The 26,880-nt window shown below is 43.3% G+C and overlaps 2 protein-coding genes across 2 annotated transcripts in view; both read left to right on the plus strand.

Moving 5' to 3' along the window:
* LOC126401659 (FERM and PDZ domain-containing protein 4-like) overlaps nucleotides 1–7,699 on the plus strand; it is a 63,770-nt gene extending 56,071 nt beyond the window's left edge. Inside the window, exons 12-16 of the mRNA XM_050063018.1 lie at nucleotides 383–472; nucleotides 593–775; nucleotides 921–1,059; nucleotides 1,445–2,467; nucleotides 3,249–7,699. Coding sequence (XP_049918975.1) covers nucleotides 383–472; nucleotides 593–775; nucleotides 921–1,059; nucleotides 1,445–2,467; nucleotides 3,249–6,622 — 4,809 coding nt within the window. The 3' untranslated portion in view covers nucleotides 6,623–7,699. The remainder of the gene's footprint in view (nucleotides 1–382; nucleotides 473–592; nucleotides 776–920; nucleotides 1,060–1,444; nucleotides 2,468–3,248) is intronic.
* Nucleotides 7,700–9,884: 2,185 nt separating this feature from the next.
* LOC126401663 (uncharacterized) lies at nucleotides 9,885–14,471 on the plus strand. The gene is made up of 6 exons (XM_050063022.1): nucleotides 9,885–10,245; nucleotides 10,765–10,869; nucleotides 11,175–11,305; nucleotides 11,394–11,555; nucleotides 11,851–12,077; nucleotides 13,677–14,471. The coding sequence occupies exons 1-6, from the start codon at nucleotides 10,179–10,181 to the stop codon at nucleotides 13,777–13,779; spliced, it is 795 nt and encodes a 264-aa protein (XP_049918979.1). The 5' UTR covers nucleotides 9,885–10,178; the 3' UTR covers nucleotides 13,780–14,471.
* The last annotated feature ends 12,409 nt before the right edge of the window (nucleotides 14,472–26,880 follow it).

Below are 26,880 nucleotides of genomic sequence, written 5' to 3' on the forward strand. Positions count from 1 at the left end.
GTGTGTGTGTGTGTGTGTGTGTGTGTGTGTGTGTGTGTGTGTGTGTGTGTGTGTGTGTGTGATTGCAGTTTAAGCATCAGTACTTTGCAAAAATGCTCATTTAGTACATTCAGGTTTGAAATTTGAAAATCCCATTGACCCTTAATGGCTGGAGAGGCACACATCCAGAGAAGCAAGCCATAAAGAGTACTGCAGTGGAGCAGCGCTTTGGATTTTGATCAGATTTAAATGACATGATGGGATATAATAGAAAACCAGTGGTCCAGATCGGAATGGCTTGAGGGTACTTTACATCCTGACATTAGAAGACAAATGCGCCTGCCTAGGTTGAAGTGATTTGGTTGTGGATGCTTACTAATGTACTGCATTTCTCTCTGTGCAGCTGACTGCTTTGCAGGCCAAGGTGCATTACCTGAGGTACCTCAGTGAACTCAGACTCTATGGAGGGAGGGAGTTCAAATCAATACTTTTGGTAAGGCCATTAGCTCCAGACAAGATTTATAAAAGTTTGAGAACAAACTTGGTGTGCATCTCTGTCAGTGTTAATATCTTAACTTTTAACTGTCAAATGTATACACACTTCTTTCTGTAGCAAGGGGAGAAACAGACAGAGGTGACGCTGTTAGTGGGTCCACGTTATGGCATCAGTCATGTCATCAACACCCGGACCAACCTAGTGGCCCTACTGGCCGACTTCAGCCACGTCAACCGCATCGAGATCCTCACTGAGGATGAAACCAATGTGCGACTGGAGCTGCATGTTTTGGACGTCAGGGTGAGCACAGCTCTGTCTGAAAACAGAAGTACCAGCAAACATTGTTTCACCTGACACAAATGATAGCATCTTATGTTTTTCATTTCCTTTCCTTTTCTTCCCTCCTTCCACACACCCCTTTTTCCTTTCACTCTTTTTTTCACAGCCCATCACACTGATCATGGAGTCCAGTGATGCAATGAACCTGGCCTGTCTAACAGCAGGCTACTACCGCCTCCTAGTGGACTCCAGGAGATCTATCTTCAGCATGCCCTACTGCAATAACACAGGAGGGGATGACACAAGTGAGTTGTGTATTTGCTACTCATTTGTACAAAAATGCAATTTCAAGAAGTCACTCACAGTTCAAAATCGTTTCCTATAACAAGTGAAAGGATTTGCATTTGGGTGAGTTAATGTGTTTTCCAGCACAGCTTTAATTGTGTCGTTAAAGTCATAGAAACAAGTGGCTAGATCTGTGTCCTGGCAGAAACACTGACACCATAAAACTAGGAGAAAAAGACCCAAGGCTTAAAAATTGATGCTTTACAGTGCAGCATAAATCCCGAAAAGTCTCGGAGTAGAGCACTCATAAAGTCGAGTGAAGAGGAGGCAGCCACTTTAAACTTTAATCAACATGAAACATAAAACACATAAAATAATAAGACCTTGTATCATTGCTGTCTGCAGGCCAGGATCGAGTCCTGGAGTGGCCGTACAGCACATCTTTGGGGGACAACGAGGAGCCGTCGCCCAGCCAAGGAGAGGTCTACAACAGGGACTCTGAGTATTCAGACAATGGGCAGAGAGAAAACAGCATCTCTCCTTACTTCCATGAACCCCAAAACCCAGAGAGAGATGCCGGGACGCGGAGAAGCCCGCTGCCCCCGCCTCTTCCACCCGCCACCAGACACAAACCTCAAGACTCACCTCGGAGCGCCAAAGTGTCATTTATTTTTGGGGGGGACCCACCCTTGAACAAGCCTAAGAACTTAGGCTATGAAAGACTGTTAGAGAGCCCTGAGGTGCCCGAGCACAGGCCGCCCTACTTGCACAACAACACAGACTTCCGGTCACAGGACAGGGTGCCATTTCAATTCAGTGGACTGACGCATGTCTATAGCAACATTATAACTGAGGAAGGTGGTGAGGAGCCGCTGCTGCGGGATCTGTTTTATCGCGACACGACGGACGACGCAGAGGACGATGACGATGCTTCCTGTGAAGAGGACTCCACAGGAGGGACGCCAGTGGGTGACGACAGAGGTGGTGGAAACGGAAACTGTGGCAACCAAGAAGGAGGGTTAGCCACGGCAGCCGGGAAAGCCTCCTTCCTCACACTTTCCGGTTCTACCGATGACATCATCGACCTCACGTCGCTGCCTCCTCCTGAGGGAGACGACGGCGTGGACGAGGATGAAGACGACACACTGCTGCAGACACTCAACCTTGCGATCGCTGCTCCACCTCCAGGCTTTCGGGACAGTTCAGATGAGGACGCAGCACCTGAAGGAAGGCCGCTAAGCACACAGGACAACGATGACATCCCAGTGTCATTAATTGATGCCATCCCAACACACGGGGAGGGAGAAGGGAGCAGGGGAGGGGAGAGAAGACTGGAGAGTGCAGTCATGAATACGCTACAGGCACTGGAGGCTCTGTCTGTCTCTGAGCAGAGGCCTCCACCGCCACCACCCGGCACTAACAATCCAGGTCTGTTGAACACTAATGCAGGCGCAGAAATGTCTCATCACCATCATTTATATCTTTGTTTAGCATAAGTTTTCAGACCTTTTTTTACTTTTTATTTGTGATATTTCTATCAGAAAAGTTAAACATTATTGGGTTGTAACCATTTGCTCTTTTTGTGGTTATATTTTGCATGTTCTCTCCAACATTTATCTTTAATTTTCGATGACCTCTTGCCTGTTTTAAGCTAGCAAATGCACAAAACACGTCCGGGACAACAGAAAAGAAACTATTTGTGTATAATGCGTTCTCAATTAGCCCTTCCTAAGTCCCGCCCCCTTTCACTCTGTGCTCCAATAACAGTCGAGCAGGCTTGGAACCCAAGAGAACCTCAGCCAACTTTCCTCTTTTCTATGAAACATAGAAATGGAATGTGCAAGGCTCATCTATGTTGAAAAGAAAACAACGTTTTGAAAGATGGTTATACACAGTACACATCTTTAGGTAGCCAATGTTAGCAAAACACTAGCTAGCAATGTAATGTATAGCTAGGAGCCAGGATTGCTTCTCTGTATTTTTGGGGTAACTTTAAAGGGATTTGGAAACGGACAGATAGGTTGGTTGCTGACATATTTTAGCATACATTATTCTATCATCAGTTACTATTGGGGGCAGAACTTAGGAAGGGTCAATTCCAAATATGGTCATAGTTAATATTATAATATTAAATACAGTACACATTTAACAGCAGCTAGCTTCATTAGCTTCATGACTCATGTTTAACTTTCTATCTCTTATCTTCTAGGTGTTTACACTTCCCGAGGCTTTAGCCCAGAGTCGTCCTCAGATTCTGGCAATGAGACCAACTCCTCAGAGATGACAGAAATCTCTGAATTGGCGGCTACTCACAGACTCAACGAGAGCCACATGCGTCTCCTGGTGGCCACGAGGGAGGGGTACCAACCTTTACTTGAGGAGAAAACAGAATTCCCTGTCTCACCCAGCACGGTAGGAACAATACAGAAGAAACCCCGCAGTCCAACACGGCACCTTCAGCCTCCTGCAGTTCCCCCAAGACGGAGCCCTCTGTTGGATTCAGCGTCGTCAGGGCCGGACAGCCTGGCACCGAGGCCCCAGACTAACATCTCGTCCACCCTCCAGCGTCCAAGTTCCACCACACCAGGAGGCAAGCATCACAAAAAGTCTGCAGACTCCAGTGGGAAGTACAACACCTTCAGCACAAGGGAAGGGCATCGAGGGGAGGGTGGTGGGATCCGCAGCCATCTGGAATTGGACCAGCGCACTTCATTCTGTGAGCGAGGGGAGATTCAAAGAAGACAGAATTCTGTTTTGGCAGAAAATTCTGCAGCTGAGGGTGTTGGAACCAACAGCCTCCCCCGTGACCATCACAGAATCGTCCGCCCTCCTTCCACTACCTCTGATCGACTGTTAGATACGGTTAACTTGGGAGACTGCGGTGCAGACAACGGAGCTGCGGCTGTAGAGCAAGATGAACATCTAGTTGTGGCATCATTGCTGTCCCCAGCCAAAAAATCCAGATTAGGGGGGTCAGACCAGGGATCGGACGTACAAAACGACCATCAGCCGATTTCTAGACAGCAGAGTGTTGCACGTTTGTGTGAGTACCATCTAGCAAAAAGGATTTCAAACTTGCAAGGAGAAGCCCACAGTTCACTCCAGGGCTCTCTGTGCTCATCGCTGGATGCTGGTGGCAGCACGAACAGTAGTGCTTGCGCCACCCCAACCGACTCACCACTCGGCCCCAGTGCAGTTGAATCAAAACACCACCATTTGCAAAGGCACCCGCTTTCTAGTTCCTCCTCTTCATTACTCAGGGTGCTAAACTATGAAGATAGCAAACCCGGAATGTCTCGCGGCATCCCTAGCCAGAGCACTCAGGGAAAAGACCTCCACCCTCATGCGGACCCTGCCCTCCTTCGGAAAATGCTGCCCAACATTCATCCTCCTGCTGCAGGGGCTGAACAAGGCCGCCCCTCCTCAGCCACACCATCTAAGCATAAAGAGACAACAGGTACTGGGAGCAAGAGACCCCACAATGATCTGCATGCTAAACAACAGGCCTCTTTTAAGGCGCTGAACCAGAAGGAAGGCAGTGAGGCCTACAGACAGCTGATTAACTATCTAACAGTCAGCCAGATGCATCAGGGAGGGAAACTGCACAGTGCAGGCATGGGAGGGGCGGTAAAAAAGGACACCAGGCGCTTTATCACTAGTAACCCTCAGCTTGTGGAAATGGTTAAGAATAGAGGGAACACCATCGCTCGCTGCCCATGTATGCCTTCATCCATGTCATCCCCATTCCTCAGCCCAAATTTAGTAACCCCTAATGCAACCGCCATGCAGATGGCAAATAAAAATCCCCAGTCATACCATTCTGCCACACTTCCTGCCAAACTCAAGAGAAGTCCTGAAATGCATGCTCAGAGAATGAATGACAACGTAGATTTCAGGCCAGCTTCCGCTGAGAGGAGAAGCTCCTTTTCTGGCCTGGAAAGTGAACTAGAGAGAAGTGGTATGGACCCAGAGCACTTCCTGTCACTGTATAAAAAAGAGGGCTCTGTCATTCGTGACGGGGGATTTGTTACAGGCGGAAACCGCGAGGGTGGCACTAACCGTCCCCCACCTCGCTCAAGAAGCCAACCTAGTAGCGGCACTGAGGACTGGTTCAGATCAGAGCAGAGGGCAAAGCATGCAGTCCGTCAGTCTCCTCATTCTCGTCCTAACGATTCTCTTTGTTTCTCTGCTGCCCCCAGTGTGAGTGGTCAACGAGCAGACCCCAACACCATCTCACTAGGAAGGGGAGACCACCCTTCAGCTTTTGTCAGGCAGACATCCACTGGCACTAGGGCTTGCATTACATCTCCAACTCCCAACCCCCAATCTCCACCTCCTCCACCACCTCCCCCACCACCTCCTCCACCTCCTGTTTCTCTTGCCCTGCAAGCCAACACTAGCTCCAGCAACTCAGGATGCACACAGGATACCGTGCATTCACTCCAGTCCCGGCAGAACCACATTCAGGCCGTTACCCCGACCCTAGCACAGACAGATCCCTTCTGCAATAGCCTGCAACGGGGCCGGGAGCTCAAACGCAGCTCCAGCAACGTGACTGCCAGTTCTGGCAGCGTGGAGGTTTTGTTTGATAAGCCTACCCGGAGCCGGAGCCAGCAACCCTTGTCACCATCTGTGCCCCAGCAAGGTGAGACCAAAGTCCAGCGGAGGCCGACAAGGAAGCGGCTCTCCAAGAGCTACTCCCAAGGCTCCGTAACTTCCCACACGTGCTGGTCTACAGGTAATAGGATCGACAGTAGAAGGGCGTCCGTAGCGTTTCCATTGCAGAAAGATGCGAAACACATGAAGGGCTCTCAAAAACTGGACACCAGTCCCTGGAGATGCAACGGGCCTTTTAGCTACTGTTTCTTTAAACGTAAGAGTGAGGGAGAGGAAGATGATATTGAGTGGGAGAGGCCGAGGCGAAGCCGTGGTGGGAACGATGTTGATAATGGCGGTGCCGCTGCATCGGCCATATTGCCCTGTGGCTCAGCAGTGGATGTGGCTGGGGAGCAGCTGTATGGGGAGGTCCTCAATAACATGAGCTTCAGCGACCGTCTCGCACGCATCAATGCACTCAAGGACCGCATGTACTGCTTCCCTTCTGGCTTCATCGATGTCCGTCGTGACGCCAGCGAGCTCATCGCGCTGGTGAGATCCAGCGTAGGTCGCTACGATCGTGGAGCCCAGATGCCTCTCCAGGATGTATCCCAGTACAAGCAGCTCCTCTCTGTTGAGTCAAAAGAACTGGGCCGGGCGTGCCGGAGGATGGCACAGGCCCACAGTAGCCCTGAGGAGATGCTGCTCGCTGTGACGTGTAGCTTCCAGGTGCTGTGCTGTCTCTGCGAAGCTTGTATGTGTCTCGTGAGGGGGCTCGGCGCCTCGGCCTCGCACCAGCAGAGAGAGGTCGTGGCAAAGGTAGACGAGGTTGTTATGAACTATATCTGTTTGCTCAAAGCGGCTGAGGCTGCCACCGTGGGAGCACCAGGGGAGCACAGCGTGAAAGCCCTGGTCCGCCACTCCAGTACCATGTCGGCCATTGCTAACGCACTCACCCGCTCCCTTAAAACGCTGCTTAGCAAGTAGAGGCTACTCTTTACGCTTTATAGTGTGGCCTACGCAGTCAGTAGTCTGTCTTTAAGCATCTTTTTTATTTCTGGGTCAGTTGGAGAAGTCATTTATTTTTCATATAAGGTCTGGCAGTCTCCATATCAAAATCAATAAAGTGTAAGACTTGACATTAAAGTACACAAAACTGAGTGTGATGCTGAAAGGCAGTCCTATCTGACTGCACTTGCTTTCTCTGATGACAATATTGTAATGTAAATCTACAAAGCCATACTGTCACAGACCTTTGTAATATGACATGTACCTAGTAGATACCCTTTTACCTGTGCATTATGTAACTTATTTAAAAAGAAATGTATATAATGTACATAAATATAATATATATTGCCGTAGCAGTTTCAAGAAGCCAAGAGTATTCAGCTTAACGTGCTCTGATATTGTACAGGGCTGGAGGGACTTCACTTTCAGTTCAATAAATACATTAAGTGCAGTTTTACAACATATATTTATAATTTATTCGTAGAAATGTACGTAAAAATGTGTCACTGTCAGTCCAGTGCTATCATTTCAGTCACATGATTTAACCTAATGTCAGGTTGGATTTCTGGATGACTGTAAAAGTGTTTTTAAAATGCAGGTTTTTGTGTTTTTGTTTTTTTTGCAGGATGAGAGGAATATTTGTTAGAAATGTTGGATATACAGGGACACCAGAATTGCACTGCATTCACCACTGCTTCGTAATCTAGCACATAGGTTATTTTCAGATAACTATATTAAGCAGTAAATAACAAACTATCCCCCTCAAAATAAAATGTATTGAACTATAATAATACATTTATATTAACAGTTTAGAAAGCATATAATTTATGACAAAATATGTCAGATCAAACACTGTGTTAATTATATCTAATATTATATCTTTTTTAATAGTTTTTGTGTTAATTATCAATTGTTTTCAATCAAGTTCTGTGCTTAAAGATTTATTATTCCACACTATGTATCAAGATGCAGGTGTGTCGCTTGAGAAGAAATTAAATTCCTGTTTTTTTTTTGTTTGTTTTGTTTTGTTTTTTTCCAATTATCCACCGACCTATTAAAAACATTTTACAGATATTTTTCTGTCTCTTGCTTTCAGTGATTGACCATAACAGACGAAAAGCACTGGAGTGTTCTGAGCATTATTAATCTTAAAATAAAAATACAACAGCTTTTAATAACTTTAATAAGTGTCTATGTACTTTTTGTTCTGTTGACTTGCTCGAAGGGTCGATGACAGCTGAAGGGCTTCGTTCAAGCCTCTCCGTGGCCTGTTGTGTCTCAACTCGGTCTCCCTAGTAAATATTATAGATGTAAGTTGACATCACTGTAGTAGTCTGATAACCTAGAGCTGTGGACTGGAGTCACACATACTCCAATCAGACTTGAGTCACAAATTTGATGACTTAAGACAAAATTGAAGAAGACTTGCACCTCGACTTGGACTTTTTGTGGTTAAGTTCAGTCGCACTTGTTTTAACAAATAAATATGAATTTTAAAAAGCATTCTTGAATTGTAAATATAATATGATATTACTCTGTTGTTTAAACAGGCTTACCTTTGTTGAAGAGTGCTTTGTGACTTGACGTAGAACTTGAAAAATCAAAGTTAAGGACTTGTGACTTGAGTGCAAAGACTACCCAACTCTACGTCTCTTCCTGTCTTTGGTTCGCTGGATAGTTCGTTTGCATTTCCCCACTGTAAGCCAACCACACCAGGGTTCACTTGCAAGTGATCCGAGACCCCCAGTTTTCAAGCGGACCAGGGTTCGGAATGAGCGTTGAAACCGGTCCAAACCAACCGAACTATCCATGGAAACGGACCAGGGATCATTTAAAGCAGACTAAATAGCTCCAGTGTGAATGCGTCCTTACTTCTGACTAGCAAAACAATGACTTAGGCCCAATCCCATTTCTACCCCTTAAATCTTCCACTTGGTATTGAGTGCCCTCGTTTGCGAGATAACCCTTGATGAGGGAAGTGAGAAATATTAGCGTAGAGATCTTTCCCTAAGAAATGAGACACCACATCATGCAAATTGGCGTGGCCGACGTGCAGGGATATGTCACGCGTAGTAGCGACGCAATGAAAATGCCGGCTCCAGCACTTGTGTTGTGGCGTGTGCTATGTTTATTCTTCTCCGTCTGATGAATCAACGGAGAGGAAATGCTGAAAACAGGAGCCGCCTACGACGTCTTCTAGTTCTGATCGATTTTGTTCCGGTAAGTCGATTTGTTTAAATATTTTGACGCCGTGTTCAACGGAGTTGTTGATGAGTTTACGCTAGTCCAACCATCTGTTGTTTGTGTAGCCTACATTCAGATCGTACAGTCACAAATTGTTTTCCAAAACTTGCTGAAGTTGCTGACTTCATCTTCCACTTCGTTGGAAGTGTGGGTCGGGGCTCCCTTGGAATCGAGGGCGCGTTTTAAGTGTTGGAAACCACTTCCACTACCTCAGTTCTGTTTTGGGACACCACTAGCCTAAACGTGGATGCGCACAACCAAGTGCAAGTGGGTATTTCTAGGGGAAGTGTGGTAATTGGGACAAGCCCTTTGTCTCACCTGTGACCTGTGGCATGATGTGTTGGTTTGCCTGAAATTGTCATATGTCAGTTCGTTTAAGTAGTATCAGTGATCGCATGGAGTGAAAACAAATGTTTTTGGTAAAAAGGGGCCGATTTGAAAGTCAGCCATCACAGTTTCATCATCAGTTTAGCCACACAGGGAGTATGCAACAATGCTAGTCTATATTATGTCATATTTCTCAGATAGCCAATGTGAAGCCAACTAAAGTCAGTTTTTGTGTGTCCTGCGTGTGTACTGGGGGGGTGGGGGGTCAACAGATTTGCCAACCCTACAATGTTGCCTCCATAGCTGCAGCCTTGGTCAGGACATAATGAGAGAATTGTTGTATTTCATATATTAATGCTTCATATGCATTAAAATGTATATATCCATGCCAGGTGACTGATTTAACTGGACATACGGAGTGAAGACTGTCAACGTTTTAACACTACAATACATAGTGAGCGGCCACGCGCAGCCATTCGTGTGTCCACGCGTGCACGAGCGTTTTTTCCGTCACGTGATCCCCACCCCAAACAGCAGAGCAGATGTGGGGGTGGAGGAAGCTGGAGGAAGGTGGCCGCCTCCTTTGCATATTGGGCGCTTGTTCTTCACGTGCTGCGACGGTTACCAATCAGTTCCACGCATGCGGGAAGACCCCGCCCGCGCGGCAACTCGTGTCGCGCGCTTCATCATCATCAGTGTTGTATAGGCGGTGAGGAGGCGACAAAAGTTGTAACCGTCCTGAACTCACACGACAGGCTTCACAACAGCGCGGGTTTTTGAAGTAGTGAGTTGAAGCAAAGTGCGTTTGTCGCGTGTGGCTTCACGGCTTTGAAGACGCTGTCGTGTTCACCAGGTACCGCCGTGGAAAAGTTGCTGCCGGGCACCCCGTGGGGTTTAAAGTTCAGCTAACAGTAGCGTCACTAGCAGCGAGTTAGCCCCGCGTCTTCACATTAGTTTTGTCACAATGGCAGCTGTGTGCCAGCCGCGACGAGCCCTGGTGGAAATACCTCCTCCGCAGCCCAAAATCGCAGGTAAGTTTGAGACACGTCAACTTTTAATTGAAGCTACGAAACTTAAGTTGTAAGTTGTGTCCATTGTGCTGCACGCGCCACTTTGCTATCAAGCTAGTGTTATCACGCGCGCGCGCAGGATTAACAGTCGGTTAAATAATAATAATAATGTGTTTAGAGTTATTTTAAAGTGGCCAGCTGCGCCTGTTATCCAAAAATATGGTGTTGTATGCATTTATATTGAAGTGTATTATCACAGCAGACATTTTAACACGTCACAGGAGGGAAAGCACAGGTGCATTTAATAATATTAAAGATGGCTGCGTTCCATTTAGTGCAGGTTTTGGTATTGTGCATGCTGGCTCAATGGGCAAACTTACAAGGACAAGAAATGGAACACAGCCATACTCAGTGTTATCAGTTTCACCTGTTTCCTACTAGGATAATGCAGAAATATTTACACGAGCCACTGTCACTCATTTTTATTAATATATATATATATATATATATATATATATATATTTTTTTTTTTTTTTACAGCTCGAATGAGGAGGTCCTATCTAGAAATTTTAAGTGCTCGTTTGGCTCCATCTCCATTTCCAAGAGGGAGAAAAGCAACCACACACACCAAGCGTGTGCACTCATGTAAGTACAAAATGATTCAACTGTCACTCCACCTGCGAAGCTGCTGTGTGGTTTGGTTTTGTGAGCCGTCAAATGGAAAACCTTGGACAGAAAATGTGGCTGGTGTGTTTTCAGTGTGCTGTCTTCTACCATTTTGTGTCCCTTAATGTTTGGGAATCTGACAGGGTACTCAGTCAGCGTCAGGCGATAGCAGATGTGTCCCAAAATGGCTGGAAATGCAACCTTCACAGTGATTGTTGAATCGTCCCCTGCAGTTGTTTGCTCTGCGTTATTATTGTCCTAATTATATCCCGTTTTTTTCGCAGTGGACTTGTCCATTGGTGGGGTGTGGAGTGGGAGGATAGAGGAGCAGTGTGATAAGATGGACGAACCCCATACCCCTCTCTCCAAACAGCAGCTTGTGCAGCTAATCCGATCCCTCATCTTAGTCGAGCAGGTATCCATCCTGGCCCAAAAGAATATCTTTTGCAGAATTTTAGTAGCCAAGATGTAAAATAAAATATGCTGTGTTGCCTTCATTCTAGAGCCAAGAACCGAGGATCCTGGCGTCCGACCTGAAGTCTCTCCAGGAAGACCTGCAGCTGAAGAAAGCAAATGTTTACCGGTCGATACCATACTCACGGCTTGGCTCCAACAGGGATGCTCACTGCTATAGAAAGGCATATCCTCACCTGGTGGCGTTCAAAGTGAGTATCAGTCGTGTTTGGCCACGTTTGTATGAATGATGACCTGCAGATGTCATTTTACTTGTTTGCTGTCCAATTCTCATTTGCAGGAAAGTGATGTATTTAATTTTAGACTTATAAAAGGAGTTCTTGGCTCTTAAAGCACACCCCTGCTATTCTTTTCACACTGAGCTTTTTGTCTCCATGAAGAGGATTTTTGTCACTGATATATTAAAAACTGCTCTGTATGTTACCTGGCTGCGAGCGGAGTGTTTGTGTCAACCCTAAGCCGTTACCTTCTTATCCTCCCCCTCAGGTTTCATGTCAGGAGTGGGGCCAAGTTCTTCTGAGGAACAAAGAGTGGGACGCCGTGTTGGAGCACACACTGATGGCGTGGCGCTACACCAGCGAGTTGCCGCAGTGGGATACGGCGAGCCATAACGCTCTCCGAGAACAGTGTTACAGCATCTTGGCAGCTCAGAGCCTCACTGCCCTGCAGCACTTACACCCCGGGCCCAACAGAGGACGCGAGCTGCTCAGAAGGTAACACATTAGCTGCTGGCATCGACATTCAGATCTTAAACGATGCATTGTTTACACTGATAGTGTGTCAACATGCACGCTGATTATATATCAGATAAAGGAAATACTCAACAAGGAAATGATCATGTTAACAGGTCAGTTGGATACTAAGATTTGCAGAAGGCTTCCCACAGTCCTCTGAACAGCCTGATCCTTAAGCAACAAAGGTCATCTCAGGTTCCTGGGGAAACCAGGCGACAGCAAACCTTGATTTATGCAAATGATTACCTTTTTTAAATCTGTGTTAAGCATTTATGAGCCATACAGGCTTAATCTGCGATATGCTTCATGTACTATCGCCTCCCACGTTGGATTTGCTAACGTGCTGGCAGCCAATTTCCGACTTAAATATCCAGCTGAAGCAGTGCAGCATGGGCATCCTACTGGAGTCCTGTTTGACACCTGTTGAATGTAAGTTCACACTGTTTTTTAGCCCTTTGCTGACACACACACCCCTGGGCAACTTGGTCTCATTCCTCTGCTTGATGTTCCACTTTCTTTACCACCCAGGGGCCAGATGCATAAAAACGATTTCACTAATATAGCGCCCATGTGGAAATGGACTTTACAAAGTGTGCCACAATTCAGGATCAAATTGAACAGTCATTAACAGGGAGACCATGGCCCAAATGTAGATAAACAGAATTATAAATGATGTTAAATAAAGTTTGTAATATGCCTTTGATATTTTAGAGAATGCTTTCTTCCTGTACACATGGTGTTTGTGCATATGCATTGTTTATACATCTGGCCTCGTGTTTACCTCACCTCTCACTGGGATGTAGGGTTGTCATGAGAACCAATACTTCGGTACTAAGTCGATGCCAACACGCAAAAAATACGTTGGTACCTGTTGTTTTTTGTGTGTTTTTACTCATTTACACCGCAAGCGATGCATTCGCGTAGCACTTGCGAACGGTCGCTGTTTACTCACGTTTTCATGTCGGCGAGCATGTTAACAGGTTAGAGCAATTACACCGCATCTGTTCTACGAGCTGTTCGAGTCGCGCTGCTAGTGGACCACTATGAGAAAAAAATGAGGCCTTAGAGTTAAAGTTGAAGTTTGAAACAGTTTTAATAAAGTAGTGAATTTAGAAATACATGAGTTCTGTTTTTTTTTTTTTTATTGTGGTATCGAATGAGTATCGAGAATCGTGGAAATTCACTGGTATTGGTATCGACTACTGAAATTCTGGTATCGTGACAAGCCTACTGGGATGCATTACATATGTTTGTGTACGATACTTGTCAGTCATCTTATGGAATCTAGCAGCTAAAGGAAGATTCAGTGTTTAACATTAAAGTGATGGTTGCTAACATTCTGACGTAGCTAGTAAAGTAAGCTTGCTAGCTACAGATGTATTTTCTGTCGGTGCCAACTACCTAGCCTCTTGATGAGCTATGAAGCTGAGATGTTATCATATTCATCATTTTCTAATTGTAGACAGGTGTTTTAGTTGGATGTTTTGTTAATCAGTTAAAAACAACTGAATGGATTGAATTGAGAAAGTATTCTGGTGAAAACTGTTCAACAGATGACTCTTGTGTTTCTCTCTCTAGGTTGAAAATGGCTCAGTTGCACAGCCAGTCGATTGTGCCCTGCATTCAGGAGCTGCAGAGGATTATGGGATGTGCTGATGACTCCTCCATGGACACAAAATAACAGGAGAAACACTATCTGACCAGCTGGCTACACCCTGGTGAACGGTGTGCTTCATTGATGGCCTTAATAATTTCTATGTGGTACAGGGCCAGAATCCTTGTACATGGTGGTGCTTGTTTGGAGAAACCACTACAGTATTCTTCCAGAGGTCAGGGTAGCAATGGAAAATGTGCCACATAGCACAAGTTTGAAAAGGTAATGACAACGAAATGCAATAAAACCTCTTATTTAATCACATTGCATTTTTATATGAACTGGAAAATATTGTTAGTGGAACATTTGTTGCACAGCACACCTCATGATGTATTTATTGTTGGTTGGTGTAAGGGTATGCTGATATTTTATCTAACAGCCTATTCCAAAAAATGTATTGCCTTTGGAGGAACATTGATACGAGTAATGTCATTAAAATATTTGTATTTTTTTTAGAACTTTGTATAGAATAACTTGCATTGAGCAGTGTGAAATGGCCTTTGGTGTTGCTGTATAAGGGTGTGTGTGTGTGTGTGTCCTTGTGACCGTTTACGATACTTGAAACTGTGGCCTTAGCCATCTCTGAATATAGTTGTGTGTGTCTTGTTTATAGGGTGTTGTCCGTGTCACTGATTGCACTGTTGCCGTCTGTCCTGAAAACTTGAAAAATTTTGATAAAATAGACACCTATTTCAATAAAGCTGTTACTTTGTACTATTGGAAAATCTCCTGTTTTGTTCGGCCTTACTGTACCCTTGAATTCTGTATTCAGACATAAATATGAAACGGCTGCACTTTCCATAGAGTCAAATACAGCTCCACAAAATATGTCCTTTATTTTTCATGAATGGGAACCACTTTCCACAGTATGGTTTTGTAGTTGGGTCTGAAATGGATTTGTAGCCTGGACATTGATTAGTAGGCTGGGCAAGTTGATTTGTAGAGTGTGGAGTTTGCAAAGCACCTTGATTTGAGACTGCAGCTTCTTAAAGATGGCCCATTGTACTAGATAATAGGAATAATCGATCAATGGATTGATCATTTGTCCACTCTGGCTGTGTTAGAGCTCTGCTGCTGAAGTTACCACTTCACGCCACTAGGTGGAGCCCATGTTGCGTCATTTTCCAGCACCCCGTGTTCCTGTCATCAGAGTCAGGCTTGTGACTTCAATGGAGAAGCACTGTTAATACAACTGTGGAAACAGCTGTTGCCATGGCACTCTGTAGAATGAATATTAAATTAAACACTATTTAGGGTTCTAGACAATGAATGGGAGGTGGAGGGGTGAGAAGTTGACGTGCACACATCCTGCTGTGCAATGTCATTGTCAGAAACGATGAAATAGCTGTAACCTTATTTTTTTACGCAAATAGGAACACACAGTGACTTAGCTGTCTTTAAGGGGTTTTGAGTTATGATAATGTTACAATTTCTGTGTAGGAATGTACTGCAGTTTGTGTTTGTATTTGGTGCTGTTGTTGGTGCAGGATAAATACAAATATTTGTCCATAGGGTATTGCAAGTGGAACTTATGTATATTGCAGCTATGGCAACTCAACATGTAACATGTAAATGTGGCCAACCTACTCAATTAGATATATGGTGTTAATTTATAATTTGTAAAAATAAAGATTAAATTGGTTTGGCTGATGGTGGTTCAGATTCCCACAGCCCACATACATTGACCTACTTCAGTCTTTCTTGAGAAAGAGAGAAACTGTCTCACTCTATTTGTTGCCCGTAATTACAGAACAAATAATACCACACACAGTGTTTGTCAAAGCCAAATGGTGATAATGTCAAAGTTACCACTGTAAATCACTATAGTTACAGTCTAGATAGATAAACTAGATTTTTGGTAGTTAATTACTGTTTTTTGACCTCTGTTTTACCATATGAAAATTATTTTGCCGTAGAAATTTAGAATTACCAGGGCTTCACAATATAAGGAACTTAAACAGTTTGTGCTAACATTGTTGAATATTGCGATAACGATGTTACTGGCGATAATAATATATTAAAGTGTTCTCAGGGCGTAAATGTGCTCTCTATAGGGAAACACCCAAACACGTCATCATGTCACTCTGACCAATGGTGTAACTCCATCATTCATGCACATCAAATATCAGCAGATCTCAGCAGTACTTTATCTTCTTTATCACTGCTCAGCCTGGTGGATAGATAAACCAAATGGTTTCCACACATGGTGTGTGGGGGCATCGCAAGTCAATGCCGCATTCACTATGCCGTTGCGGAGGATCTCATTTGAGCCACAGACCAGTCAAGGGCCTTGCAAGGTCTCAGCGGGGATCCTCCATGGATCTACCTGGGTCCCATCAAAGAGGAACTGAAAATTCGAGGTGGCTGTATCTGTAACTCAACGATAAAAAAAAAACGATATATGTTGCAGCCCTGATAATTACTGGGAAAACACAGTGAAATTTTAAAAATACACTACCAATAAGACCAAAGTTCAGTTACAAGTAAGTTACTATCCTTTCAGCTAGTTAAGCTATAGCTGTCAAGCACAAACTGGTGAAGGACTCGCAAAGCAGACTCATAGACTCAGATGAAAGTTCAGGGTCTTTAATCAGGCTCAGGTCGGTACATGGGTAGACAGTCACACAGGCAAAAGTATCCATTTCGACAGGCAAAAAGGGTGGTCAAAAGGCAGTAACAGTCAAAAACAAAGTCACAAGGAACACTAGGGAAATGCTGGAACTCTTACTCAAGACAGGGACTTAAATTAACTAAGACAAGGAAGACAATGAAACACAGGTGAAACACATTTAGGCGAGGCAAGCAGTCACAAAGGAGGGAGACTTGGCAGGACATGGAATCTGAAACGAGACGAGCAATGGTTACCAAAATAAAACAGGAAATGCAACGATGACAAACGTAAATTTCGGTAGCTTAACGGGTCATGACAATAGCTGCCACGACTAGCCTTCGCTTCAGTGAAATGAACTCAGTTATGTTTCCCAAGTTGTTATCCATAATTGCCTTGTTTTGTATGGTAGTTTCAGTACTCTGGTTTGTCAGTATGTGAGAGATTGATGTACTGTTTTGAACTAACATGAAAGGACAGAAGACGAACTCAGAGAGATGTTGAATAAAGGTGGAGGTGTGTCAATAACCTCGTCATTATGGATGCGAGTTTCTTGGCAGACATCAACCCCAGATCGTTGCCACCAGCGTGTATCACCAAAATGACCACGGGAGTCCGAGGTTTTGATAACTCTGCATACAAACAGGGATGGACGCAGCTCTAGCCCTTTGCCGAACCCATCAACTCTGGCAATGGTGTATACACTGCTTCTTACCCTCGTCGAATGTAACTAGACCCAATGATCATATCTTAGTTAGAATTTTTGTCTTGTCCTTTTGTCTTCCTCTGAGATGTGGCTTGGATGACATTGGATGGAGCCTCTTTCAAGGTGCTTGGTAGCTCATTGTCTTTCTCCACTGTATCTGTGGTAATTCTCCCCCTCTTCCTTTCTGGGGAGAAGAACTCCGAGTCTCTTGTGCTGCCCTCTGAAATTTCACAATAAGGCTTTTTTATTTTTTTAAACCAAAGGTCTAGTGTCACAAATCTTCTTTTCTTCCTTACTGTGGGGGAGATCTCTGGGTCTCTTTTGCTGCCCTCTGAAATTTCTCAATAAGGCCTTTTTAACAAAGGTCTACCTCCACAGATCTTCCTCCTGTCCTTACGGGGGAGGTTCTTTCAGAGCCTCTGTTGGAATTTAGTCATTATCAAGCATTTACTAATGCCTTATTCTGCACGACCATGCTCACAACTAATAGGTCATTAACGTAACCTCTAAAATACTGCTTATTGATAGGAAGTAAGGAAGTTGTCCATGAATGACAATCTTAATATGCTTTGCTCAGTTCGGGCCTTAGAAGGTGGTAGTACCACAGAACACAACTACTGCAAATAGCAGACACTGGTCTTTAGTGATAAGGCAGTACATTTTTAATAGATATGTTTGAAAATCTCTGAAGTGGTCCATTAATAAAGGAGAGGTTTTCGATTTGTGCTTACTTTGTTCTTATTGTTAAACTGCTTCTGAGCAAGACCTCACTGTAGAAGGGGAGCATATTCTGAGTCAGTCTGAGTTAGTTCTTTGTGTTGTTGCATCAGAATAGACCCTGTTTATCCAGAGTTTTAAAAGGAGGATGACTATTACAGTTAAATATGACTCATATTTTAAAGGCTAACCTTACCTTTTATCAAACACCTACTGATGATTTCATCAGCATTGATTCCTATTCGATATTTGGACGAAGGAGCTCATGCAAAAATAAGAGTGATGCTCTGGACATGCAGAAGTTTTCCTCCCACTCCTCATTAACAACTATACCATTTTTGAAATTGTCCCACCATCTGCTGGTTTGATCAGGCCTGATCCTAAACTGTCATGTCTGGTGGACTTTAAACTGAGGACCCTGATGTGGGCTAAACAACACTGGGTGCAGTAGATGCTTCCGTTTGTCCGAAATGTTGCAACAGTGCTAAGCCATCATTTCTCAAACACTCTGTTTACATGTTCACACAGATGCACAGTAAATGGATTTTTTTAAAAAAAAAATCTGCACCTTAGAAGGCGTCAAAGGTGGGACCAAGTCATTGTTTTGCAAGTCACATCTAAGTCTCAAGTTTATGCACTCAAGTTACAAGTCCGAACTTGAGTTTTGAGTCCTAAAAAAGTCATAATATGCTCTATAACAAATGTAATGCCAATATTAAATTTACAAAAACTAATATAAATATTTATATATAATATAAATGCTTTTTAAAATGAGCATTTATTTGTTAAAACGAATTTGTAGAAAAGTTCCGTAGCTTATGGTAGCTACATATTAGCTTGCTAACTTTGACTCACTGTTTTGTGTGCAGTTTTTGAACAAAGCTGGCAGTTGTTTTGTCTCTGTGTGTAATTTTATCTATTTCGTTTTGCATACAAACGTTTCTTATTTTGTTGATGACCGTGTAGTTTTTGTAGATGAACAAAATTGTCTTTGGTATAATTTTTCCTAGCCGATGTCCAGAAACGTACTGTTAGTACTTCATGGTTCTCAAACTAAGTGGATCTGGAGCATTAAGTGTAGAGTGGACTTGCTGGGAATTAACAGCATAAATGTTAGTTGATTCAGGAAATAACAGGAAATTGATTCATTCGTGTTACACTTTTTAAATAAGTTACTATTTAATCTTTGGGCTCAGGGGGAAAGTATCAAGTTTTTTCAAGAAAAGTAAACATCAAGAGTCACTAATGTTAAAGTCCTTGCTGAATTGTGGGTCTTTTTTGATTTTGTCGAGTCTAAAGTCATCCAGTTTGTGACTCGTGTCTGACTTAGGTTGTGACCTTAAACAATCTTTGCATGTGGTTAAGAGGCCAGAACGTAGAGGAAAATATCTGTTTTCAGAAATATGTGTTCATGTAGACAGGGCCTTGTTATTGGCCTAGTAGTTGTAGAATATGGTCATGCAGTATAAGGCATTAATAAGTGCTTTATAATGACCAATTAAGAGCCAATATGCTACTAATATGCATGCTAATAAGCAACTAGATTCATCTTATGACCCTTTGGGGGATCTCAAACCACTTGACTAAACCACCAAACTGTAAATATAGTAGTTAAAACTAGCTCCACCTTGAACAGCTACAGCAAAATGCCGCTTACACATTGATGCATCAGCATTAACTTCATTGTTCAGTTGTAGAACGAAGCTATTTCACATATAATGTAAAGGCATGGCCTGATTCTCACCTGAGATTAGTCCTCAAAGCTCATGGTTTTAAAGTGGAAATCAGGGGATTTCTTCCACTACTTTAGAGGCTACCAAGAAATCCTTAGCCAAATAAGAAACACAGAATGTAATGCACAGTAAGGAGTATTTTGTCGCAAGCACTGTGGTTGACTGATCTTGGCACCATAGCAAAAAAAAACAACTCTTTAAAGAGGTCATACTGAAGTAGTGTAGAAGTCAAAATGCTATTATTATGACTGCTGTAAAGATAAAAAAAAACAATCAATGCATTACTGCTCCCCTGTGCCTTGGATGTTTTTCTGTAGGTTGCCTTCACTACAGCACCGAGATCAGAGAGCTACCAGCTACAAAGACAGACCTCCCTGTTTGTTTGCCTCTTTGCATAGCTGTTGCCCTTTCATAGCACAGTAAATTCTGTATTTTCTACACTACAAACACCCCAAGCAGCTCTCCATTCAGCGTATCAAAAATCAGCAAGTTTATGTTCCCAATACATTCTGTCACCAGGGGTTAGCCTGGCAGAGAATGGAAGAATATTTCACTATTTCGTTTGCTCACAGTTAGTGATGCACTTCTGTGTCAGTATTGTTTTGAACAGCATATTCACAAAGGCTGATGATGAACTGTTGAGTTTATGCTAAGCTTCCACTGTCATGGCTTTTAACCAAGTAGTATTTTGGGCTAAAACCTAACCACTATAGCTGTGTACGATCAGAAAACAGCTTAATTTTGGTAATGGATATGTAGAAGTCTTGGAAGGCACTGACGAATGATGTTGTCTTGCTGATAAGGAGTGTCAGATCAGAAAATACTTGGATGTGTCATGGAGGATAATGATAATTTCATTTGGAGGACTTGTTGAGTGTGTAGCAGTTTACTGACTAGTAGCTGCCTGAGCTCTTGTAAATATGACATAGTCACATGGTATCTCTGAACTTTACAAGTTTACAAGAACTACCTTCAGTGTTGCCCCCAGAAAATGTTTGGGGAGACTTGTGGATACCTATAGAACCAATTTTCAATCAGATATCTTGAGGTGAGGGTTCCAGGGACCCCTTTGAAAATGGTCATTCCAGTTGTTCCCTCACAAAAATTTAGCCTAAATTAAGAGCGTTATTTAGCACACTTCCTGGCAAGCTATGCCAACATAGTTGGTACCAATGGATGCCTTAGGTTATCCACTTTAACTTGATGTTATCTTCACGCTAGCTTAAAAATTGAGTGCACCAGCAATTCTGTGAGGGTGGCCATGGCCCCACCTTTTTGGCGCCACTGACTACCCGAATGTACTCCTAAATAATTGACCAGCATACAGTGGATTAAAGGATACTGAGGGCTCCAAAGAAAACGTGATTTGGAGGAGCCTGTGGAGTGAAACAGCTTTGTCGACTCATTATTTTTACAGTTTTCAGTCACGAAATGTGGACTTTGACAGAGGCGGCACCTCAACTGGAACACAACAAGTGAGTTCAAGTGTGTTCCTAAAGAGCTGAGAAAAATGTAGAAAATCACAAACTGCAGAAATAGATGAGGCAGGGTGAAGGAAATTGGGTGTACCAAAAAAAAAAAAAAGGAAGTTACAACACTTCATCCCGAAATAGCTCAAGCAATGCCCCGGACATCACAGATGGATTGTGTTCCTGTGGAATGACTAATTCCCTCTCGGTACAATGTGAGGTTTACATTGGTGGTGTTTCATTCATCCTCAGTCGTCTAATGAGGGGGTGATTTACACCTGGGATGCCAGGTGACTGTAATTAACGGTAATTAACTAGCTGTGAGGATAGAAAACCAGCACTACTGACTCCCAAGGAGTTCCAGAAGTGACTGAGAGTGAGTGAACACAGTGACTGAGTGTTGCTACATGACTTGAATAGTCTTACATAGCTAAATTCCTCTCATAGACATCTGTACTAACACTCAAACATCTGTCGCTGCAGCTTGGGCAAACAGAGCTGAGAGAATATGAAGGAGAGCATTTTGATGTAGCCAGAATTGCAATGATAAATCCAAAAGCCTGGGCAGGTACCAAGGACACTGATAAGAACAGCAACAAAACCTTGCTGCCACTGTGCTGAAGATGACCTTTACAGTCTTACTTTCTTAAGGTTTAATAGTGTCTTACAATAGCAGGTTTCCTTTACAGTGTAACCAGTGCTTTGGTTCAAATTAACAGAGCTGTGGGCCAGTTGTGCCTGTTATTTCAGTCCCCAAATGATCACTTAGATATAAGACATATACTGTAAGCATTCATAATTTTTCCAGCTTTGACCTAATAGCCCCCCATACAGTTATCACTGTAGAAGAAAGTGTGGCTGATCTTCAGAATTACAGTGAAACAGGCTTTTAGAGTGTTCACTTTCCTGGTTGTCTGGAAAGCTTTAAAGCATAAGGGCTATAAAATTCACAAGGGACTTTTTTTTTTTTTTTTAAGTACAACAAAAATAAATGGTTGAAACTTAATTAAAACAGTGTGAAAATCTGAATAATGGTCCCTTGAGAATTCACTTGAATTTATCTTGCGTCCTAGGTCTGAATTAGTTAATGGACCTTCTTCGTATCAGATATTTTGACATGTCACAGCAGGAAAACCACCAGTGTAGTAAAAACAATCAGGGCTGCATTCCATTTAGGTGTAGAAGTTTCAGTGACTTGGCCACTGGCTTGGCTTACTGGGACACTGAAGCAGAACAGAACCATTATTCGCGGTATTAATGACACTATACAATAATTATCATTAGCTCCATTTGCCCCTGTCTTTCCATTGCGCATTGTGGGTCAACTGTATGCATTAACAGCAAATGCAGATATTTTTTATGCATTCTTACTTTTGATACTTTTCCAGCATGAACATAGCACATACTCAAACCCTGTGTAGAATTAATATGTAGTGCGGTATTGGGACATAGCTAATGTGATCCAGCAATATTTTACTGAAAGTCAGAGTTTGGAACCAGTGATGCTAGGAAAGGTTAAATCTCATGACACTCAATTTGCTTTGCACGGGGGCATAATCAGTTTGAATCAATAGCCCCTTTTACACTGCCAGATTTGCGGCGAATGTTGGGCCATTTTGCCGGCAAGCTGCCAGCATTTAGACACACAGAGCCGGATTGGTGAGTTGATCCGAGGTGCCCAATTTTCTGCCGCGTAGGAGTAAACATATCAGCGGAACCTTTTTGGTTTAAAAAGAACGAGGCGCCCTTCCGCCACAGGAGGGGCTGTTGAAGACTTGTGGGAGGAGCTATTGATGATGCTGCACGTGTGACCCACTGGTGGTGGATAAACAGGAAACAGCTGATAGCAGGAATGAGCAGCTAGTAGCAAGAGGGAAACGCAAACCTGACAGACACTGTAAAGATGAGCAACTGGGGAGACAAGGAATTGCGCGCCCTCCTTCCCATGCAAAGGAAGAGGCCATTAACTGTCAAATGATGGGCACGGTGAAGGCCGACTTACGAGAGAATCGCAGAAGGACTGACCAGCCGCGGTTTCACTCGGAGCACGTCACTGTTTACGTCACACGCTGAGCTACACGTTTTGTTACTTGCTCCACGCTGAGCTACACGTTTTGTTACTTGCTCACGCCCCCCATTGCCCTGAAAAAGCCGCATTCTGTATAAACAAAAGTAGGTAGGCGGCATTTTGCTGCACTCCCTGATTTTGTTTTTATACTGCCAATGCTGAAAGAAGACTGATTGGGCTTTCCTGCAAATTTGCACAACTCCTATTTAAAAAGGGTTAATGTATTTTTAATGAGAATTAGAAAATGGTAGGCAGGCCACCAGGCACCCTGTTGTAAATTGGATTTTGCAATAATTGTAAAAGCAACAGGACTGTTAGTCTCTTTTCATATGGATTAAAAAAAGATTAATTATTGAGAATTAGAAACGAATGTAGGTGGATTTTGTTATCTTTGGATGACACCAGGCTATCTGTTTCCCCTTGTTTATTGTCTGTGCTAAGCCAAGCTAACCAGCTGCTAGCTCGCAGTCATGAGAGAGGAATCAATCTTGTCACCAAACTCAGGGCAAGGAAGTGAATAAGTGTTTTTCCCAGATTATTCTTTTCATCAAGTCACCGCCGCTAAAGTATAAACAATATCTTGACTCCCTACACCACGTCAAAATAATCATTTCCAGATTTCTCCTCCTGGGATTGCAGTTTGCAGACCAAATTTGAAAATTCACATGTAAATGTAATCAGAGGCCTCTCTGTCATCTGCACTTCAAAGCTGCACAATGGGACACTTAACCCACTCCTTTTTTTTACCAATACGTCAATTTGTATTTCATTATTGCTTGAGTCTTTGGTGTCAAACTGTTTTAAGCATGGATAAAATATTCCATTTGTACTCTGAAGGCAGATATTTCCAGTGAGTGAGTCCAGTATTTTTGCTTGAGAGCAGTTTGTGTTTTTGTTTTTTTTCTCCCAGTGACAGAAGAGCGAAGCCATTTGTTCGGAGGCAAAAGGTCAAGAGAAATGAGTGAGCTCTATCAAATCGTGAACACTAGTCCAGTTTGAATCAAAATACAGAGTAATGTGTAGTTTTAACAAAGAGATCTGCCCATGTGTTTTAAATTGTTTCTCTGGACTTTCTGTTTTTTAAGAGCCGGCACAGTGGAGAGAAGCAGAAAAGATGGTAGAGAAAGAAATGAGGAGTTCCATAGAGCAAAGGTCAAAAGTCTCATTTGAACTCATGCTCTTTACTTTTATCTACAGAGCAATCTTCCTCTTCTCCTGAATATAAATTAAGTAAAGAAGTGTTTGTTTTTTGAGCCCCAAAAGGGTCAGCATATTGCTCCCTCTCTTCCGCCTACCTCATCAGAATCAAGGCTCAGTGCTAACTTGGCTGATATTAAAGGTGGATGAACTTCACATGCTCAAGGACTCGGTTATTTATGTGACTCGGACACTAAGCATATTAAAATGTCTTTGACCACAGACAACGAGTGCGCCTCATTCAGCGGGTTGTGTTTCTGAGGGAATAAACGTAATGGCACTGTCAAAACGAATTATGTCAAGCTGTTTTAGATGGCTCTAAATTGTTTGGCTCCTGAATCTACTCTCTCAACTGCAAATGTTTAAAATGCAGGTTGATTCTGCGTGCCCCTCAGGTCATTGGAAGCAGGTGTTCATGAATAAAGAGGATGTTAAATATGCGTGAAGTTATTAATTACAAGCCTGATATTTTTACAAGGTGCTTTTCTATTTTGGCTTTGCCAGTCGGGCACGGCTGTCAATACATTTTTTCTCGTTTGCTCACTGTTTTCCTCCCTCACCTTCTTTCCTCCAAGGTGGCCCAGATTCACCCCGCTGACAGCCTGACAAGGCAAAATGTCCCAATGCAGAGAAAGTGTCCCAAGATTTCAAAGTTTCTCTTTGGCGCATGCAATTATTACTGTTATTCATATTTTATTATATTTGTTTATTTATATTTTATCCTGCACAAGTCAGCAAGAAGCGTTTGTTTTGTGCCCCAGAGCCAAAATGATAAGATGAGAATGCAAATGCGCTATGGCACATTCAAAACAGTCACTTAAATGAATTAAAGGATTGTTAGTTTTCTGTTGGCCTTTATCCGCAATCCAGTGGCAAAGACATTTAGCAAAGTTTCTACTGCTTCCTTCTGCAACCTGATCTTCCACACACTATGTCCTATTTTCCCCACAAATAGTTGCATCTTGTGGTAAACACAATGCTTGCAACAAATGTTCATTTTAAACTAAATGGGTAAAACAGTCAATAGCAGTGTTCAGTTTCGATGCAGTTTAAGGTTGGTGCAGAGGTCACCGTTACCACATGGTTTTAGCAACATACATCAATCATACTTAAGCTACGGCTGTGATTATAATATTGAATAAGTGTAATGGCGGTGCACGTTTGCAGATAAGAACAATTGGAACTATTTTTTAACGCCTCAGCACTGGCAACACCTGTGGCCAGAGGCATTACGTTTTTGGGTTGTCCATCCGTCCCAGGCACAGATGTCCACTTGGACTCAAGGATGAATTGATTAGGTTTTTGTGGACAAAGGTCAAGGTAATTGTGACCTCACAAAACATGTTTTTGGCCATAACTCAAGAATTCATACGCTAATTATGACAGCATTCCTTACAAATGTGCAATAGGATATAATTATTGATGACTGCAGTCAGTTAGGACATCTCTTTTATTGGCTTTTATTGGCTTTGAATCCAAACTATTGCCATATTAGTTTTTTTGAGGATAGGTTAATTGGTGACTCTAGTGTGAATGGTTGTCTGTCTCTATAGCCCTTTTTAGTTCGGAATTGTGCAAATTTGCAGGAAAGCCCAATCAGTCTTTTTTCAGCATTGGCAGTATAAAAACAAAATCAGGGAGTGCAGCAAAATGCCGTCTGCCTACTTTTATTTATACAGAATGCGCCTTTTTCGGCACAATGGGGGGAGTGAGCAAGTAACAAAACGTGTAGCTCAGCGTGTGACGTAAACAGTGACGTGGAGGGAAGCCGCGGCTGGTCAGTCCTTTGGCAATTCTCTCGTAAGTCAGCCGGTTCTTCACCGTCCCCGCCATGTGACGGTTAATGGCCTCTTTGTTTACGAGAACAAGGAGGGCGCGCAATACCTTGTCTCCCCAGTTGCTCATCTTTACAGTGTCTGTCAGGTTTGTGTTTCCCTCTTGCTACTAGCTGCTCGCTAATTCCTGCTATCAGCTGTTTCCTGTTTATCCACCGCCAGTGGCTCGCACGTGCGGCGTCATCAACAGCTCCTCCCACAAGTCTTCAACAGCCCCTCCCGTTGCGGAAGGCCGCCTCGGTCTGTTTAAACTAAAAGGGTTCCGCCAATATGTCTACCCTACGAGGCAGAAAATTGGGCACCTCGGGTCAACTCGCCAATCTGACTCTGTGTGTCTAAACGCTCGCAGCTTGCCGGCAAAACGGCCCAACATTCGCGGAAAATCTTTCAGTGTAAAAAGGGATTCTATGTGTCAGCCCTGTGATAGTCTGGTGACCTGTCCAGGGTGTACCCTGCCTCTCGCCCAATGTCAACCCCAGCGACCCTCAAGAGGATAAGCGGTTACGAAAATGGATGGATATCATAGTTTTCTACAAAAACACTTTTCTGGCCATCATTCAACGTCATTACTCGGGAAGGAAGTGGAGACATTTGGTCGGATATTGAATTGGTGACACTTATCTTGGGTGTCCATCTTGACACTGTGCTGATCGTTTGAAGCATGGTCTACAGTAGTGGCTACATACAAGTCTGGACAAACATGGATATAAACTGTAACTGCAACTTGCCTTGTTGGCAAAGGCATACAACCACAAAACAGTAATTCTAGTTCTCTAACACAATGAAGATGATCAA

Source organism: Epinephelus moara, chromosome 15 (assembly GCF_006386435.1).
Source record: "Epinephelus moara isolate mb chromosome 15, YSFRI_EMoa_1.0, whole genome shotgun sequence".
NCBI lineage: Eukaryota > Metazoa > Chordata > Actinopteri > Perciformes > Serranidae > Epinephelus > Epinephelus moara.

Bases quoted from the DNA above. Each gene is read 5' to 3' on its own strand.
- LOC126401663 (XM_050063022.1), top strand. From the start codon at position 10,179: ATGGCAGCTGTGTGCCAGCCGCGACGAGCCCTGGTGGAAATACCTCCT. The intron at 10,870-11,174 runs GTAAGTACAAAA...TTTTTTTCGCAG, and splicing joins CACCAAGCGTGTGCACTCAT to TGGACTTGTCCATTGGTGGG. The intron at 11,556-11,850 runs GTGAGTATCAGT...CCTCCCCCTCAG, and splicing joins CTCACCTGGTGGCGTTCAAA to GTTTCATGTCAGGAGTGGGG.